At 47.3% G+C, this 17121-nt stretch overlaps 1 protein-coding gene across 1 annotated transcript in view; it reads right to left on the bottom strand.

The window, feature by feature from the left end:
• The window catches only part of SLC15A4 (solute carrier family 15 member 4), a 29245-nt gene extending 18844 nt beyond the window's left edge, over positions 1-10401 (bottom strand). Inside the window, exons 1-2 of the mRNA XM_019977690.2 lie at positions 9802-10401; positions 1670-1965 (exon numbers count right to left, since the gene is read on the bottom strand). Coding sequence (XP_019833249.2) covers positions 1670-1965; positions 9802-10326 — 821 coding nt within the window. The 5' untranslated portion in view covers positions 10327-10401. The remainder of the gene's footprint in view (positions 1-1669; positions 1966-9801) is intronic.
• Between the last annotated feature and the right edge of the window lie 6720 nt (positions 10402-17121).

Below are 17121 nucleotides of genomic sequence, written 5' to 3'. Positions count from 1 at the left end.
GCCCAAGATCAGACAGCCCCAACCCGTGCATAAGGAGAGTACTGTCAAGAGAATTTGCCAGACCATCAACTTCTCTGCAAGCTGGTCCTCTTTGAATTGTGCCAAGGAAGACTTCAAAAACCAACATAAAGGGAAAATAGATTCCCCAGTCCCAGTAGTCTTTACCACGCCATTTGTGCATCAAAACCCACATGTCCACAAAGCAAGTGTGTCCTCTTGCACAGGTGTACCAGGTACCACCCAGAAAGACACTCTGAAACTTTAATGACACATTTTGCTAGTGGGTACTTAATCTGTAGGCTAAACATCTGGGATCTGAAATCACGCTTTTGCTGAATTAAAATGAGGCCCCAGTAAAGCACTGCTGCCAGCTGCAGAGGCAGCGGGGCTTCAATCGTTAAAAATTCTTCAGTGTGGTCGCACCACCAGCTGCTCTGAACTGTGAGTCTGAATGCGACATTGAATGCACTTAAGAGTCTGTGGAGCCCCGCCTGGGGACAGATAAAGCAACCAGAGGCATGAGCCGGGAGCGAAGGGGCAGGGCTGTGGGATCCACCACGTGGGAGGAACATGAGACATCTGTGACGGCTCCAAGGACATAAACAGGATACAGGGAGACAAGCCACGAGGAGGCAGACAGTCGCGGGTCAGTCTGCAGAACGTTCTTGCAACGGGGGCCCTCCTTGCAGAGGGGCAGGAGGCTCCTCGGGGACTGAGCACCCATCTCAGTGCCCCTGTCTTGATCAAAATACTCCCTAAGAGGCTCAACTCCAAATGGTCCCGAGGACTTTTCTGAGGTGATGGATATATTCTACGTTCTGACTGTGGTTACCTGACAGAATAAATCTGTCATAATTCCCAGAATAGTACAAGCAAAAGGGAAGTCTTTTAATACACGTTAATTTACATGTCAAAAGTAACACCAAAAATTTCTGAGGTCTTTCTGTGAGCTAAGTTCTGGACTTTTCTTCACTACTCTGCAACTAGGGTGACCGACCTTCCGCCAGAGCTTGCCCGGGATTCCCTGAGACCCGGGACTTTTGGCTTTAAAACCTCAGGTCGTGGGCAGACAGTGCTCCACCTGGGAAGTCCCGTGTTAACGGGACGACGGCCTTACCCTACGAGCATCTTAATTCTGCTATCCTGTCCACAGAGAGCGGCTGACGTGACCACTGGAGGACGGCCCGCGCTGACCTGCTCAGCTGCTGGCCCTGAAGTGGGAGGCAGCGGCTCACTGCTTAAGGAGCCTACACCTACAAACTAAGCAACTGCTCGGTTTCTGAGCCAAAGGACTGTCCAGGCCTTTTAAAATAAAGAGAAATGTATCAAGTTTAACACTGTCTCTTCAATGCCCTCGGCAAGCCTCTGTCTTTATCCTCTTTATACAGCTAAGCAGTCCGGGGCCTCCATCTACATCAGCAGTGAGAGGAGGGTCAAAGTGCAGGTTAGAAATGAAAAAGCGCGAGCCGGGGAAGAAGGGAGGCCGCTGGCTCATCTTTTAAGATAGAGATGGAGACACTTCACACTCCTGGCGCTGCCGTGAGACATTTCAACTCCCACCCCATGACCCCCTCAACGGTGAGCACAGGACAGACAGAAGCGAGCACTTTATTTTAGAGTGGTTAATAAGTCACGTGGAGCAGCCTATGATGAGAATAAAGCCGCTCACCCGCTAGGACTGTGCTCCCTGATGCGCTTCTGGGGGCGGCAGGAATATACCAGTATCCTGAACATGTCGGTGAAGGCACTGCCATCGGGCGGCTTGGTGATGAAGAAGGTCTGGCCGCACAGGAAGACCACGAAAGCGACACCGATGCAGACAGCGGGGATGGCGTAGCCGGTGACAAAGCTCACGTTCTGCTGGATGTAGGCAATGCCCCCCAGCGAGACGATTGCTCCCAGATTAATGCTCCAATAAAACCAATTAAAAAATCTTCGCGTGGCTTCTGGACCCCGATCCTTAACCTAAAATAACAGGGAAGAAAAAGACTTAAACCCGTGTGATCACCTTCAAGGACGAAAAACATATATGATGTTTTTATATACATTGTTTTATGTATGTGTACGTGTGTGTGTGTGTGTGTGCCCTCAGTCGTGTCATTCTTTGTGACCCCATCAACTGTAGCCTGCCAGGCTCCCTTGTCCATGGGATTCTCCAGACAATACTGGAGTGGGTTGCCATTTCCTCCCCCAGGGGATCTGCCCAACCCAGGGATCGAACCCAGGTCTCTTGCATCTCCTGCACTGGCAGAAGATTCTTTACCATTAGCGTTACATGGGAAACCCACTTTATACATATATATAAAATAGTATGATACATTGATACAGCTTTCTATCAATTACTGCTGTCATCACAGTCTTTAAGAAATGCAGCATGTGGGAACTCCCTGGCAGACCAGTGGTTAGGACCTGGTGCTTTCACTTCTGGGGCCCAGGTTCAATTCCTCTTTGGGGAACTAAGGTCCCACAAGCCACGGCCAAAAAAAAAGGGAAAAACAGCAGCACAATCAAACGGTGTTTACAGATAAGCTCAAGGGTCCCTTGACAAAAAATGTGTTTTATACTTTCAATTATTACAGATTTCTTAAATATACTTAAATTCAACAAATCCTAGAGCATTTCTCAAAGTAACTCCCAGGGACCACGTGCTTTGGGAATGCCAGGAATGCTCCTTAAAAATACAGATTCACAGGACCTATTATTATCCAGGACCAGACACTCATCATCTCTGGGGTTGGGGCCCAGGAGTCTGCGTTTTAAACAACTTTCCAGAGGACTTCTACTCAAAGCCATATAGCTCCAAGCCTTGATACATCTGGAACCAGAGGAAAATTAGAGAGTGCAACTAAAACCACGTGCTGTTTTCAGACCAGAAAACCTCTCGGGGAATCAAAAGAAGTTCTGATAAGAACAGGATTCCTTAAAGGTTCAAAGATCACTGACTTCCTGAACATAGACAAACAGAAGTACCAGGTTACACAAGCACCTTCCTCAAGACCTACCCAGTGGGGGCCTGTCCTGGTGCAGACAAGACAGTCTGGGTGGGCATGGGCACCCTGTAACATCCCTCCCCGAAGATAGCTTTTCACATCTACGTGACACCCCGAGAATGTGCTTGAGCCAGTCATTTCTAGCCAGTTTCATCTCATAAAATGTTTTAACAAACCTCCTGGTTTAAAGGCTGATGCTGGATTGTGTACAAAGACTGCCGGGTGTTGCTGTCTCGGGAACCTCTGTTGTCTTGTCCTTACATTACAGGTTATGAAAAGGTTGGACAAATTTCTGGTCCAGTAACAGATCTGAATTCTGATCCACAGAGTAATCTAAGTAAGAAAGGAGGTTCTCACTGGGGGCTTAAACAACCAGTTATGATGCACAAAAACCATCTTTTTAGCAGCCATATTATGTGATATAACATTTTAACTTCTATTTTTTAAGATCAAAGTACAGGTGTAAATACAGAATCAGAATCATGTATCCCTCCAAAAAATTTTAATCCAACATGATGAAATATGCTGGGGTCGCAAAAGAGTCAGATACAACTTAATGCCTGAACAGCAACAACATGGTAATAAGTAATATGCGTGAAGTAATTATGTGGTAATCACCGTCTAAAACTGAAAATCTGAGTTTTTAAACAAACCTCACGTTATCAGAATGAGCTTAAACTTGACTCCCTTCCACGTCAGAAACGAACAGAGATCCAAGAACAAATGATGGCAAGACTAATGAGTGAATAAATGATTTGTATGTAGGATGTCTTATGTTTCTAAGAAAGACAGCTCCCCCTGAGGACACAATGCATTTGTTTGTTTATTTAGGCTGTGCCATGTGTCTTCTGGAATCTTAGTTCCCCAACCAGGGGCTGAACCCATGCCCCTGCAGCAGAGGCGAGTCCTAACCCCAGGAGTACCAAGGAGGTCCCCTTGCTGCTTAGTCACTTCAGTCATGTCCGACTCTGTGTGACCCCATAGACGGCAGCCCATCAGGCTCCCCCGTCCCTGGGATTCTCCAGGCAAGAACACTGGAGTGGGTTACCATGTCACTAAAATGGACTCAAATACTCGTGATCTCCTGGGAACAAACCAGAGGGAAGAAAAAATTTTAAGCAGGCCAATGGCTACAGAGAAAATATAACTAAAGATAAGAAAACAAGTAATTAGGGTAGGGAGCAAACTTAAAAGGGAAGAGGGCCAGTAAACAAAATATCGAAAATTAACACAGACAACTTATGCATTAACTGAAATATCTCAGGGCCCTTCCCACTGTCTATAGAGATGCTGCGCACACCCGGGTGAACTTGGCAATCAACTTATTTGAACTTCCAAGTGTAATGCACCCAAATTACTTTAAAAACCTAAGCCTATTACTAAAGCCCTAAATAACCACATACCAGTAATTTTCTGGAACAAATGGGAAGCTGCCCTTGTAAACTACAGATCACATGCCTCTGTGCCCTGGACTGACACCCTCAATTCACGTCGGTCACATTACATCACCATCTGTACCCTCGCTTCCTGCCCCACCAGATCAAGGGCAAACAAGACCATCATGTGACTGGTCAAAAGACACCACTGCTGCAACTCAAAGAGCAGCTGGAAGAACAGGATCCTGTGCAGTGAGTCAAACAGTAGGCTGATGTGGAAAAATTCCTTTAAATACACACGAGTGCAACTTTTCTTTCCTCTAGGTGAAATGTAGCTTTGCTCTTGTTGTAAAATAAGTTCTTTCAGTCTGCAATTTCAAATACAAGATCCATCCATTAAGAATGATTGTGACCTCTTAGAAAGGTTAAGCACTGGGGGAAAGGTGGGGCTGACAGAATTCAGATCAGCATCGCCCCTGGACTCTGTGGTGTAAGTCTTCATTCCAAAGCCAGCCAAGGCCTCCTCCTCAGAGCTGCACAGCCTGGGCCCATTCATCTCTCCCTCAGACTGCTTCCCAGAAGCCCTGTCACAAAGGCGTGAGTGATAGAGAAGCCTAAAAGGTACCTTCTGCATACCACTCAGCCACAGAGAAGAATGAAATAATCCCATGTGCGGCTACATGGATAGGCCTGGAGACAATCACACTAAGTGAAGTCAGTCAGGCAGAGGAAGACAAATGCTACATGATATCACTTATATGCAGACAAATGAATTTATTCATAAAGCAGAAACAGACTCACAGACATATAGAAAACAATCTTACGGCTACCACGGGAAAAGTTGGGGGTGGCATAAACTAGGAATTTGGGATTAACAGATACACACTACTATATATAAGACAGAAAAACAACAAGGTTCTACTGTATAGCACAGGGAACTATATTCAATACCTTGTAATGGACTATAGTGGAAAAGAAACAGAAAAAGGATATTGACTCATTGGAAAAGACTCTGATGCTGGGAGGGATTGGGGGCAGGAGGAGAAGGGGATGACAGAGGATGAGATGGCTGGATGGCATCACTGACTCGATGGACGTGAGTCTCAGTGAACTCCGGGAGTTGGTGATAGACAGGGAGGCCTGGCGTGCTGCGATTCATGGGGTCGCAAAGAGTCGGACACGACTGAGCGACTGATCTGATCTGATCTGATAAATGTATAACCAAATCACTTTGCTGTATACCTGAAACTAACACAACATTGTGAATCAATCATATTTCAATTAAACAAAAAAGCTCCTGGGAGCTCCCTGGTGGTCTAGTGGTGAGGATCCGGCAGTGTGCAGTGGCCCAGGTTCAATCTCTGGTAAGAGAACTGAGATCCAGCAAGCTGCAGGGCACGGCCAAGATTAAAAAAAAAAAATCCTTAAACATACAAATAGATTTCTTCAAACTCAGACAGGCCAGGAGATGCCAAACTAGCTCCTCCTGAAGAACAGATTACAGGCTTCATGCCCAGAGAGCAGGCTCCTGGCCATACCTCCCTGCACCTGCAGGGGAGGGAGGGGAGACTTCTGAAATCCCCTTCAACCAGCCAGCACCTGGCACACAGCAGGCACTCCAGCTGAAGGTACTAACATTTTCGTTTCCACTGAGATACAGTTCTCACACTATAAAACTCACCCTTTTGAAATGTACCACTCAGTCTTTTTCAGTCTTCACAGATGTCCAACCACCACCGCTTTCCAATTCTACCTTCTCATCACACCAGCAAGAAACCTGGTTCTGTTCACAGGGGCTTCCCCTCCCCTGTTTCCTGACTCCGGCAACCACTCATCTCTTAAGTCTTTATGGAGCTGTCTATTCTGGACATTTCATATAGATGGAATCCTATGATATGTGGTGTTTGGTGCCTTGCATCTTTCAACGGCATGATGGTTTCAAGGTTTATCCACACTGAAGCAAGTACTTCATCTCTTTTTTACTGTTAAAGTATATTCCGCATATATCCATCCATCAGTTGATGGCCATCTCCTTGCTGCTGCTGCTGCTATTTAGCTGCTAAGTTGTATCTGACTCCTGCGAACCCATGGACTGTAGCCCACCAGGTTTCTCTGTCCACGGGATTTCCCAGAAAGAATACTGGAGTGGGGTGCTATTTCCTTCTCCAGGGAATCTTCCCAACCCAGGGTTCAAACCTGGGTCTCCTGCTTGGCAGGCAGATTCTTCTTCAGTTTAAAAAATTTTTAAACATACAGAAAAGTTGGAAGAACAGTAAACCATACACACCCATAGCTTTCATCTACATCCTGAGTTCTTTTTCTGTACATATACAAAACACTCTTTTGGCTGAACTATTAAGTTGCAGCATCATATTTCACCCCAAAGATTTCATCACTAATCTCCTAAAAATAAGGCTGTTCTTCTACAAGACCTCAAACCATCATCTAAGAAATTAACATCAATGCAACTTTATCTACTGCTGCTGCTAAGTCGCCTCAGTCGTGTCTGACTCTGTGTGACCCCACAGATGGCAGCCCACCAGGCTCCCCCGTGCCCGGGATTCTCCAGGCAAGAACACTGGAGTGGGTTGCCATTTCCTTCTCCAATGCACGAAAGTGAAAAGTGAAAGTGAAGTCGCTCAGCCATGTCTGACTCTAGTGACCCCATGGACCGCAGCTTACCAGGCTCCTCCGTCCGTGGGATTTTCCAGGCAAGAGTACCGGAGTGGGGTGCCATCGCCTTCTCCAACTTTATCTACTATGTGGTCTGTAACCAAGTTATCCCAGTCATCCTGATAAATGACTTTTAAAGAAGGTGGGCTACAATCGCAAAGCTGTGTATGGTGGTCAAATCTTTGATCGCCCTGAATCTGTTCTGCATGACGGTGTCATGTCAGAAGAGATTGGGTCAAAAAAAAAAAAGAGAGATTGGGTCAATTCTCTTGCAGAACAGCACATTTCTTTTTAATGTCCACATTTAATTAAACATCAAAAGAGTCCAAATTCTGTCATGCCTTCTAGAGAACTTCTATGGGACCACTCTTTAAGGAGTATTGATCACTTATCTATTATCTACTGGAAAGCAGTCATTTTTAAGTCAGACTTTCTGGGTTTAAATCCAGCTTCCCCACTCACTTGCAGTGGACCAGGGCTGGTCAAACCTGCTAAGCCTCTGTTTATTGTAAAACAGGGATAATTATGGGATATAAATTGTTGCGGGGTTTTATGTAAGACAGTGTAGGAAGAGCACTCAGCACAGTGGGGCATAACCTACACACTCAGCACGCACTGTAGTCCTGTGGCCTTGTCTTTAGAGATGGAGCGACGTCCCTGGTGGTCCAGGGGTTATCAACCTGCCTGCTAACGCCACTGCTGAAGCCTGAGCACCACAACCACGACTGCGCCCTAGAGCGTGTACTCCGCGGTAAGAGAAGCCACCACGAGAAGCCTGTGGACAACAAAGAGTACAGCCCCCAATCCCTGCAACTAGAGAACGCGTGAGCGCAGCAATGAAGACCCAACATAGCCAAAAAAAAGACTAAATAAAATAAATTAAAAAAAAAACAAAAACACAAGATGAAGAACTCCCAGTCCTGGCCTTGAAGGCTGGCAGAACCATCACAGAATGCCCATCTCAGCTAAAGTACACATTAAGGAGTCAAGCCTGCACCTAAAGCACGGTGTGGCCACTCACTACAAAACAAAAGAAACACATCTTTTTGCACCTCCATTTCCTCATTTTAAAAATAGGTCTAGGATTCATAAGAGATTCAAATGAGTTCAGGTATGTAAAGCACATTCCATGGTGCGGAGGAAAGAGGTTAGGAATTCAGGACATTAGGCAACTATTATCTCCAGCATTGTTATAAGGAATCGCCTCACCATAATAGCCTTTCACAGATGTGACTGATGTTCCGATTCAAAGGATGCAAGTTCTTGAAGCCCGGCTCAGTCACGTACTAGCTCTGTAACTTTGGGCAAATGATATAACCTCTTCAGTCTTCATTTCTCTATCTGCAAAATGGGCACAGTAACAACAGAGGCGTCCTATGAACTGGCAAAGTACTCAGCACAGGGCCTGATGCACAGTAGGCCCTCTGTAAATACTGGAAATCACATGGCTACTTGGCCCAGAAACCTAGGAGTTGCCTTCTCTGTTGCATAAGATCAGCCAGCAATTCTGGCGCCCTCTCTGCATGCAATGCAGGAGACCTGGGTTCAATCCCTGGGTCGGGAAGATTTCCTGGGGAAGGGAATGGCTACCCGCCCCAGTATTCTTGCCTGGAGAATCCCATGGACAGAAGAAGCCAGGCGGGCTACAGCCCATTGGGGGGGGGGGGGGGGTCGCAAAAGAGTCACACACAACTTAGCTACTAACCAACAACCACCACCTTCGTAACATCCTAAATCCACCACTTCATCCCTTGTCCATTGCCCTCGTCCTAATGCAAATCTCTAATTTCTCACCTGGCCAGTGCAATAGACTCCTACCTAATCTACCTGGTGTCAGCACCTTCCATACAACTGAAGCTCTATACCAGACTGCAAACTTTTTCTGTGAAGGGGCAGGGTGTAAACAGCTTACATTTTAACATTCAGTCTGTCATCACAACTACTTGATTCTGCTATCCTATTGTGAAAGCAGTCCCAGCATGGCTGATAGGTGACCAGGTAGGTGCAGGTCTGTGGTCCAATAAAACTTTATTTATGGAGGCTAAAATGTGAGTTTCCTGTCAGTTTCATTTGTCTCACACACACACACACACACAAACTTTCTTTTTTTCAAAGAAAAAAGAAAAAAAAAAAAGCACCTAAGAATCATTCTTATTCTTAAGTTGCGGGCTCTCCAAAAACAGGAAGTAGACCAGATTTGGCTGGCAGGCCCCAGCTGCCAGGCCCCTGCCCTACAGAGACTGAATATTTTTGAAACGTAAATCAGATCACATTACCCTCGGCTCAAACCCCATAAAAGGCTTCCTACTGTATTCAAGACAAACCTCAAACTCTTTACAAAGCGTCACATGACAAGCCCCTACCTGCCACCTCTGCTCCCATTTCTTTTCTGTTTGAGACACACTTGTCGACAACCTTCTGTAAGTTTAAGGCGTACAATACGTGTACGTGTTGTAGGTGTTGTACACAATACATGTTCTGATGTGTTCCGTGCTGCAACAACAAGCCACTGCAGCTGCTATGACAACCAGAGCAACCCTCTATTCTGGCCCCAGGGCCTTTGCACTTGCGGATGCCTAGTACCGAAACGCCTCTGTCCCCGCCCCCGGGAATCAACCCCAAAGGCCCCTTTGTTGGAAGGTGGCCCCCCGAGTTTGCAGCTCCGCTCGCTAGCGTCCACCGCAGGCAGCCCGGGTGATAACCTGGATTACCGGGTCCGCAGCCAATCCCGCCCCCTCGCCTCGCACCTGCGGACCCCTCACCTGGTCTGCGCCAAAGGGCGTGATGTTGGCCTTGACCGCGCCCACGCCCAGGCCCACTAGCGCGAGCGCGGAAAGCACTGCGGGAGCGCAGTAGCGAGTGGGTGTGTCGGTACACGGCGGCGCCGAGCAATTGCGGACGTTCGTAGGGCCGGGGGCCCCGCAGAGCGCCGAGCGCGTGGCGGGCGCGGCCAGCAGCGGGAAGGCCAGCATGCCGAGCAAGTAGAGCGCCAGGCTGAGCAGGATGGCGCGCGCCCGGCCGAGCCGCGCATCGGCCAGCCAGCCCCCGAACGGCGACACCAAGTAGGTGAGGCCCATGAAGAGCAGCAGCGCCTGGCTGGCCTCCGCGCCCTCCCAGCCGAACGCCGTGCCGTTGAGGAACAGCACCAGGTTGGCCGTGACGCCGTAGAAGGCGGCGCGCTCCAGCAGCTCCGTCAGCAGCACGGCCGCGCACGCCGCGCGCCGGCCCGCGAACGCCGTCCGCCGCGCGCCCAGCAGCGGCGCCCTCTCGTCGCCAGCGCCCTCCATGCGCCCACTCGCGCGGCGCCCCCCGGGCCGCTCTGCCGGCTTCTGCCCGGCTCTGCCACCGCCGTCCCCGCCGCCCTTCTCGCGAGACTTGTCCCGCCAGCCTCTTCGGCCCGCCCCACGAGCGTCCCCATAGGGCGAGCCTGCCGCGAATGCCGCTTGGACTTCCGGTCGCGCCCCGGAAGTCTGCCAGGGAGGTGGCCCGGCTTCCGCCAGCTGTTGTGCGAGAGGGCGGGGGCGTGACTATAGAGAGGGTTTTAAAAGTAAAAATCAGAGTCTCGCGCTCGCAGGTTCCCAGATTTCTTGCAGTGATCTCAGCCTTTCCTTGCCCTCCAGGCAGTGTACTCAGGCTGGCCCCGCACTCGCGCCGGCTTCCCGGCCCTGGAATGTTGTCTATCTTGTCTCTGTTGACTCTGGGAGCAGATAGTTCTTTTGGCGGTTTGTCCTGTGTGTTGTAGGATGAGTAATGGCATCCCTGGCCTCTAGTCTCCATTAAATGCCCATTCCACTCTGCTCCCCAGTTGTGACAATCAAAGCTGTCTCCAGATGTTCCCAAATGAACCCTGAGTGCAAAGTAGTCGGCACTGAGAGCCATTGCTTTAGAACAAGCTCAGAGCCGATTTCCTTGTCACATGGCTGGCTTTCTGTTTTCCTTCAGCCCTCAACTAGAGTGGTGACTCCTTGTAAACATTTCTTGACCAGTCCATCTAAAGTGGATTCCACGCCCATCCCATTAACCTGTTTTAGTTTCCACATACTCTCCGCCACGTTTTTATGCTTATTCCTCTGTCCCCAGCTTGTACGTGGCCCCCACAATTATGAACTCTATGGCGGCAGGGTTCTTGTGTGTCTTTTTCGTCACCGTGCTTCACCCCCGCCCCCATCCTCCCCACCCCACCGCCGGGCACCTATGTGAGACACTGTCACAGTGCCACGGGTACCGCGTGGGACACTGCACCAGTGGTGGAACTGAAGAGTGTCCTGCAGAAACAGTCCTCAGCATGCTTCAGAAACTGGGAAAAGGGGCTATAATGATTTAGTTCGAGCAAGACCACATCCTCTTCTTCCTCCATCCTTAACTCCAGCGGCTGCTACTGCTGCTGCTGCTAAGTCGCTTCAGTCATGTGACCCCATGGACGGCAGCCCACCAGGCTACCCCATCTCTGGGACTCTCCAGGCAAGAACACTGGAGTGGGTTGCCACTTCCTTCTCCAATGCATGAAAGTGAAAAGTGAAAGTGAAGCCGCTCAGTCCTGTCTGACTCTTAGTGACCCCATGGACTGCAGCCTACCAGGCTCCTCCCATGGGATTTTAAATTGTGGGCTTGCCGGTAGGTCATCTGGGTAAGTAGTCCTTCCTAAAAGGCTTGAAGCAGCATGTATTAACTTTTTTATTTTTCAAAATGTCTGACATCTTGACTGTAGCAGAGCAAGGTGCTGGCATACAGCAGGCAGTAGATAAATATTTAATAAATATTTAATGAGAGATAACTGAATGCCAACATAGGACTTTTCCCACCATATCCATTAGTGCTAATCATTTTAAGCTGTCAGCTCCAATGTCCCTTTCCTGATCTTCCCAGATTTGAACAGATCCCCCTTTTATATGTCATTAGAAGACAGGATACAATTTTCTTACACACCACTCATTATAATTTATGCTTATTTGTTTTGTGAAGATGTTTAGTAGCTGTCCTTAAAGCTCAGAGTGCTAAGATTTTGTTTTTTTCTGGTACTGTATTCCTAGAATCTAGGACAGTACCTGCCAGTGATAGATATGTATGGAATTAAATGAATAAATGAATGACTATTTGTTGAATTGTAAATGGTGTTGGAAGAACTTGTTATGTTCACCTATTCTTTTTCTGTTTTTTTTTGAGACTCTTGTGATGTTCTGCAGCATATATTAGTATCCAAATTTTGCTAGTGGAAAAAGCAACCCCCTCAGGATTCCTGTCCCGAATCCTACATCTAGTAGGCATTAGAGTTTAGACTTGAGTAAAAGGCTCCAAAACTAATTCCTAGTCCAGTGCTTCTTCCATACTCCAGCTGGTAGATAAGTCAAAAACTATGAGTCTCTTTTTTAAAGACTGACAGCATGATACACTCAGACAAAGCACAGAATAATATTTGCATTAAACATGGAATGAAAATAAAGCTCTTCAAGCGGAATCACATGGTGACTTAGTTTTGGAGCTCTGCCCAAAACAGATGTGCCATTTTGAAGGACAGCAAACTAACCCAATTAGATTGTCTCATTTAAGAAGGATAAAGCCAGGCAAAAAGGGGGACAGTGGGGTGGGGGGGAGGGGAGAGGAAGGCAGTTACAGGACTCAGGATGTGCACCTAGGACTGGTAAGCACTTGTACCTGGTTCTCGGGAGGTCTGCCGTGCACCCCAATCTCTGTACCCAGGGGCTGCAAAATATATTCAGCGGGCAGGAATGTTTTCCTTTGATTGTGGTGTTTAAAAGAAGTGAGTCAAAACCACATAATGTAAGATTCAGTTTCTGTGAAATGTCCAAAATAGGCAAGCCTATAGGGACAGAATTTAAGCTAGTGTGTGATACCCAGGTGCTGGGGGGATGGAAAGATTGAGCGGTGACGGCTAAAGCCTGTGCATTTCATTTTGTGGTAGTGAAGTATTCTGAAATCATGATAATAGTTGCACAACTCTGTGAATATACTAAAAACCATTGAATTGTACATGTTAAATGAATGAACCGGATGGTATGTGAATTGCATTTCAATACAGCCATTGCCCAGAAAAGTGAGCCAATAGCTAAACACTGGGAGGTTTCACATGTAAAGTTAGATGCCCTGCTGCTCTTGAAAAAACAGGCGGAAGCCCTGGCAATACTGGGACTTGTGGCTGCCTGTGACATGAGTGACCACTCCCCCAAGCCCCTACTTGAGCTACGATGCTGGTATCTGTGTCTTTACATATTCTTTGCAGGCCACAGTGCCAGAGGGCTGTCTGTGACCTGCCCTTGGTGAAGGAACTGTGGCAGAAGTGTCCTTGAGTAGGTCTCAGGGTAAACGTTGAGAAGTTCTGGCAGCTTCCACTTTTGTGCCTTGGGAGTCCTGGACCAAGCTACCTTGCTGGAGAGACCATGTGTTGGGAAAGATTCTGCAACTCCATGGAGAAGGGGTCCTAGCACTCCAGCCTTCCAGCAGGCCTTCCCGTTCAAAGAAGACACATAAGTAACCCCCAGAAACAGCAACAGGAAAAACTGCCCCACTGAACCTCCAACCAGATCACAGAAAAATGAACAGATTGAACAGTTGTTATTATTTATTTTTTTAATCTTTTTTGTCTGTGTGGCATGGGAGATCTTAGTTCCTCAGCCAGGGATTGAACCAGCAGTTCCCAATATGGAAGTCTTAACCACTGGACAACCAGAAAGTGAAAGTCAGTCGTGTCCAACTCTATACAGTCCACGGAATTCTCCAAGCCAAAATACTGGAGCCTTTCCCTTCTCCAGGGGAATCTTCCCAACCCAGGGGTCGAACCCAGGTCTCCCACATTTCAGGCAAATTCTTTACCAGCTGAAGCTCAAGAATACTGTAGTGGGTAGCCTATCCCTTCTTCTGCAGATCTTCCCAATCCAGGAATCAAACCGAGGTCTCCTGCATTAAAGGTGGATTCTTTACCAACTGAGCTATGAGGGAAATCTGGACCACCAGGGAGGTCCCTAAATAGCTGTTACTTTAAACCACTAAGTTCTGCGGAGGTTTGTTAGGCAGCGTGAGAAAATGAAAATATGCCTGCATTCTCCCATAGTCACCATCTGTGACTCCAGGTAACCACCCAACCTTTAGATGGAGCACACACTGTCTAGCTCACACATGTCATCCCAACTCTCTGTTGTCTTATTTTTTTTCACAGTAGAGAAATTATTCCCCATATCTATACTGACTGCTGTCCAACTGAAATTAGTTCAAATTGAATAAAATGAAAAATTCTGTTTTCCGATCACACCAGCCACATTTCAGGTGCACAGTGGCCCCAAGTGATGGGTGGCTGCCATTGTGCACAGCACAGTCCAGATCACTCCACAGCTACAGGAAGTTCTACTGCTGTATATGAATGTGCAAAGGCATGGTTGATTACTTGTTACCAATGTCCACACCCTCTTCCTCCTTCCAAACAATCCTGACCCCACCCTGCTCTCCTTCAACTACCCATGTAGTTCAAGAGAAACTAACTTGTTTGTTTCTGGATCTGACTAGTCCATACCAGTGCTAAATCTCTGATGCTTCTTCCTTTTTTAATTTATTTTTTATTACTTATTTTTTGTCTTCACTGTATGGCATGTGGGATCTTAGTTCCCCAACCAGGGATCGAACCAGTGGCCCCTGCATTAGGAGCACAGAGTCTTAACCACTGGGCCACCAGGGAAGTCCTTCTGATGCTTCACCACTTTCAGAAAACTAGACTGTAGCCATTCAGGATGTGAATTTCCACCAGGGCCCAGGAGAAGACAAGTGACATAGATGGGCCCAGTCAGGCTAAAGGAAAGGACTCTTACTCAATGACTGCAAGAGAAATACACAATGGCACCCCACTCCAGTACTGTTGCCCAGAAAATCCCATGGATTGAGGAGCCTGGTAGGCTGCAGTCCATGGGGTCGCTAAGAGTCAGACACGACTGAGCGACTTCACTTTCACTTTCCACTTTCATGCATTGGAGAAGGAAATGGCAACCCACTCCAGTGTTCTTGCCTGGAGAATCCCATGGACGGAGAAGCCTGGTGGGCTGCAGTCCATGGGGTCATACACAGTCGGACACGACTGAAGCGACTTAGCAGCAGCAGCATCAGACAGGGCGTGAATGAGAATGCCCATAGACCTAGTTGCCAGGGACGGCTGTTTCACAATCATGTGACAAATCAGTGTAGGATGAAGCCAGCTTTGTGGATGGCACAGTGATGAATCAGGGAGATGTCACATAACAAAAGAAACAAAAGATAGTAAATCTGACGTTGTTTAAGCCACGGTGCTGGACTTTATGTTAGTATGACCCAAAACCACCTGTTGTGATTTGATCAGAACATGGGAAAACTGGGATTTCCCTGGTGATTCAGTGGCTAAGACTGTGCTCCCAATGCAGGGTGCCTGTGTTCTATCCCTGCTCAAGGAAGTAGACCCTCACATGCTGCAACTAGGAGTCTGTATGCCACAGCTAAAGATCCTGCACACGGCCACGAAGACCCTGTAGCCAAAGAAATAAATAGATTCACGCTGGTGTAAAGCAGAAACTAATACAGCATTGTAAAGCAATTGTGCTCCAATTAAAGTAATAATAATTTTTAAAATAGGAAAATAAAAAATAGAATAAGGGAAAGCAGCCTAATTTCCTACCCCTTCCCCCCAACACATGGTCCAATTTGCTCTTAGAGTTTTCCACCTGGTTCTTGTAATCAGTGACTTTGCCGACTGCATACTAAGCCCACAGTGATTATATAGCTAAAGGGTTGCTATACATTGACTCTCACCTCTTTGTTGGGTACGTATATGATCCATGCCCTCTTCCTGAAAATAATTGTATAAGTCTCTCCCCTGCACCTAAAACAAATAAATATGTAAAGGCCCAAACTCATGCAGCAAGTGTCCAGGGATAGGTGACATCATCTTATTATTAAGTTCTCTGGGCAGCTTCTCCCCCTCCAGGGCCCTCTAGGAAAGAGGATCTTACTGCAAGGACGCTTGTGGTATAGATTGATTTTGGAAATGCCCTGTTTTCTCCACCACCACCCTGCCCCCTGTGCCTTGCTTAATGCAGAGCTCAGAGAAGATGCTCTCGGAAGGGAGGTGTTCAGAAACCACCAGAGGCTGAGGACATTTCAGGGGCTGCCCAATCTCTCTGACTCTTTTTCATGTCATTTCTTCTTCTTGTTTCACATTTGTGCGGCTCACCCCTTGCGACCAGACAGTGGCATGTACTTACTCAGTTTCAGCTTCCTCAAAGTGCTGGTTTACAAATAGTCATCATGGACTTTCTGCATGTCCGTACATCACTCATTTGTTCAACAGACTGCCGAGCACCTTGCCTGCATGTCACAACAGCTCAGCGCCAGCACCCACGGCCGATCCTTCTGCTTTTCTGGTTTCCCAGTTCCCTACAGAGGAACTCAGGCACAGCTCATCTTTTGTGCATCATTAGCTTTATTAGACTCACAGGTCATGTCATTGGTCTTCCAACACTCCATGGAGAGCTGTCAGAAGTTCTCTTTATTACAGGGAATCCCTATTGCAACAGTTTTATCTGGATGCAGATAGTCTAGGTAGAAGCAGAAAACAGGACTGAAAACAGAGTCAACCAACAGAGCGGAATAAAGTCTTATTTTCTGAAGCCCAAACCAAAGCTACCCTAACCTGCCTCGGTGGGAATTAATTCAGCTCTCAGAATGACCTGTATTTTATTTTTGCAGAGGATGTGAGAGTGTGTGACCAGGAAGATGGGTTTTGATTTGACTTTTTTGAAACACTTGCTATGTTGGACCTTTGGAGTAGCAACCTCTGTTTCTTGGGTTCTTTCCCTCCTGGCTTGTAAAAACCTGTGGGACATCTGCAAAAGTCAGACATTCACCAATAGAAAGGGGGAGGTAGAAGAGGGAGTGAGAGAGTAAGTGAAAGAAAATGAACTTCTGTTTCCTCCTATTTGAAGAAGTAACAGATGTGAACACATAACAGATGTGGACCATGCCTAACCATTCTCTTTGCACTCCCACTTTAAGAAGTTCCTTATAAATATCTTATGTTTCAGTTGTAAAATAATTGTTAGTTATAAGTGTAT

The sequence above is a fragment of the Bos indicus genome, chromosome 17 (assembly GCF_029378745.1).
Source record: "Bos indicus isolate NIAB-ARS_2022 breed Sahiwal x Tharparkar chromosome 17, NIAB-ARS_B.indTharparkar_mat_pri_1.0, whole genome shotgun sequence".
Lineage (NCBI taxonomy): Eukaryota > Metazoa > Chordata > Mammalia > Artiodactyla > Bovidae > Bos > Bos indicus.
The sequence above is the reverse complement of the archived record's forward strand: the minus strand, read 5'-3'. Positions and strand labels throughout refer to the sequence as shown.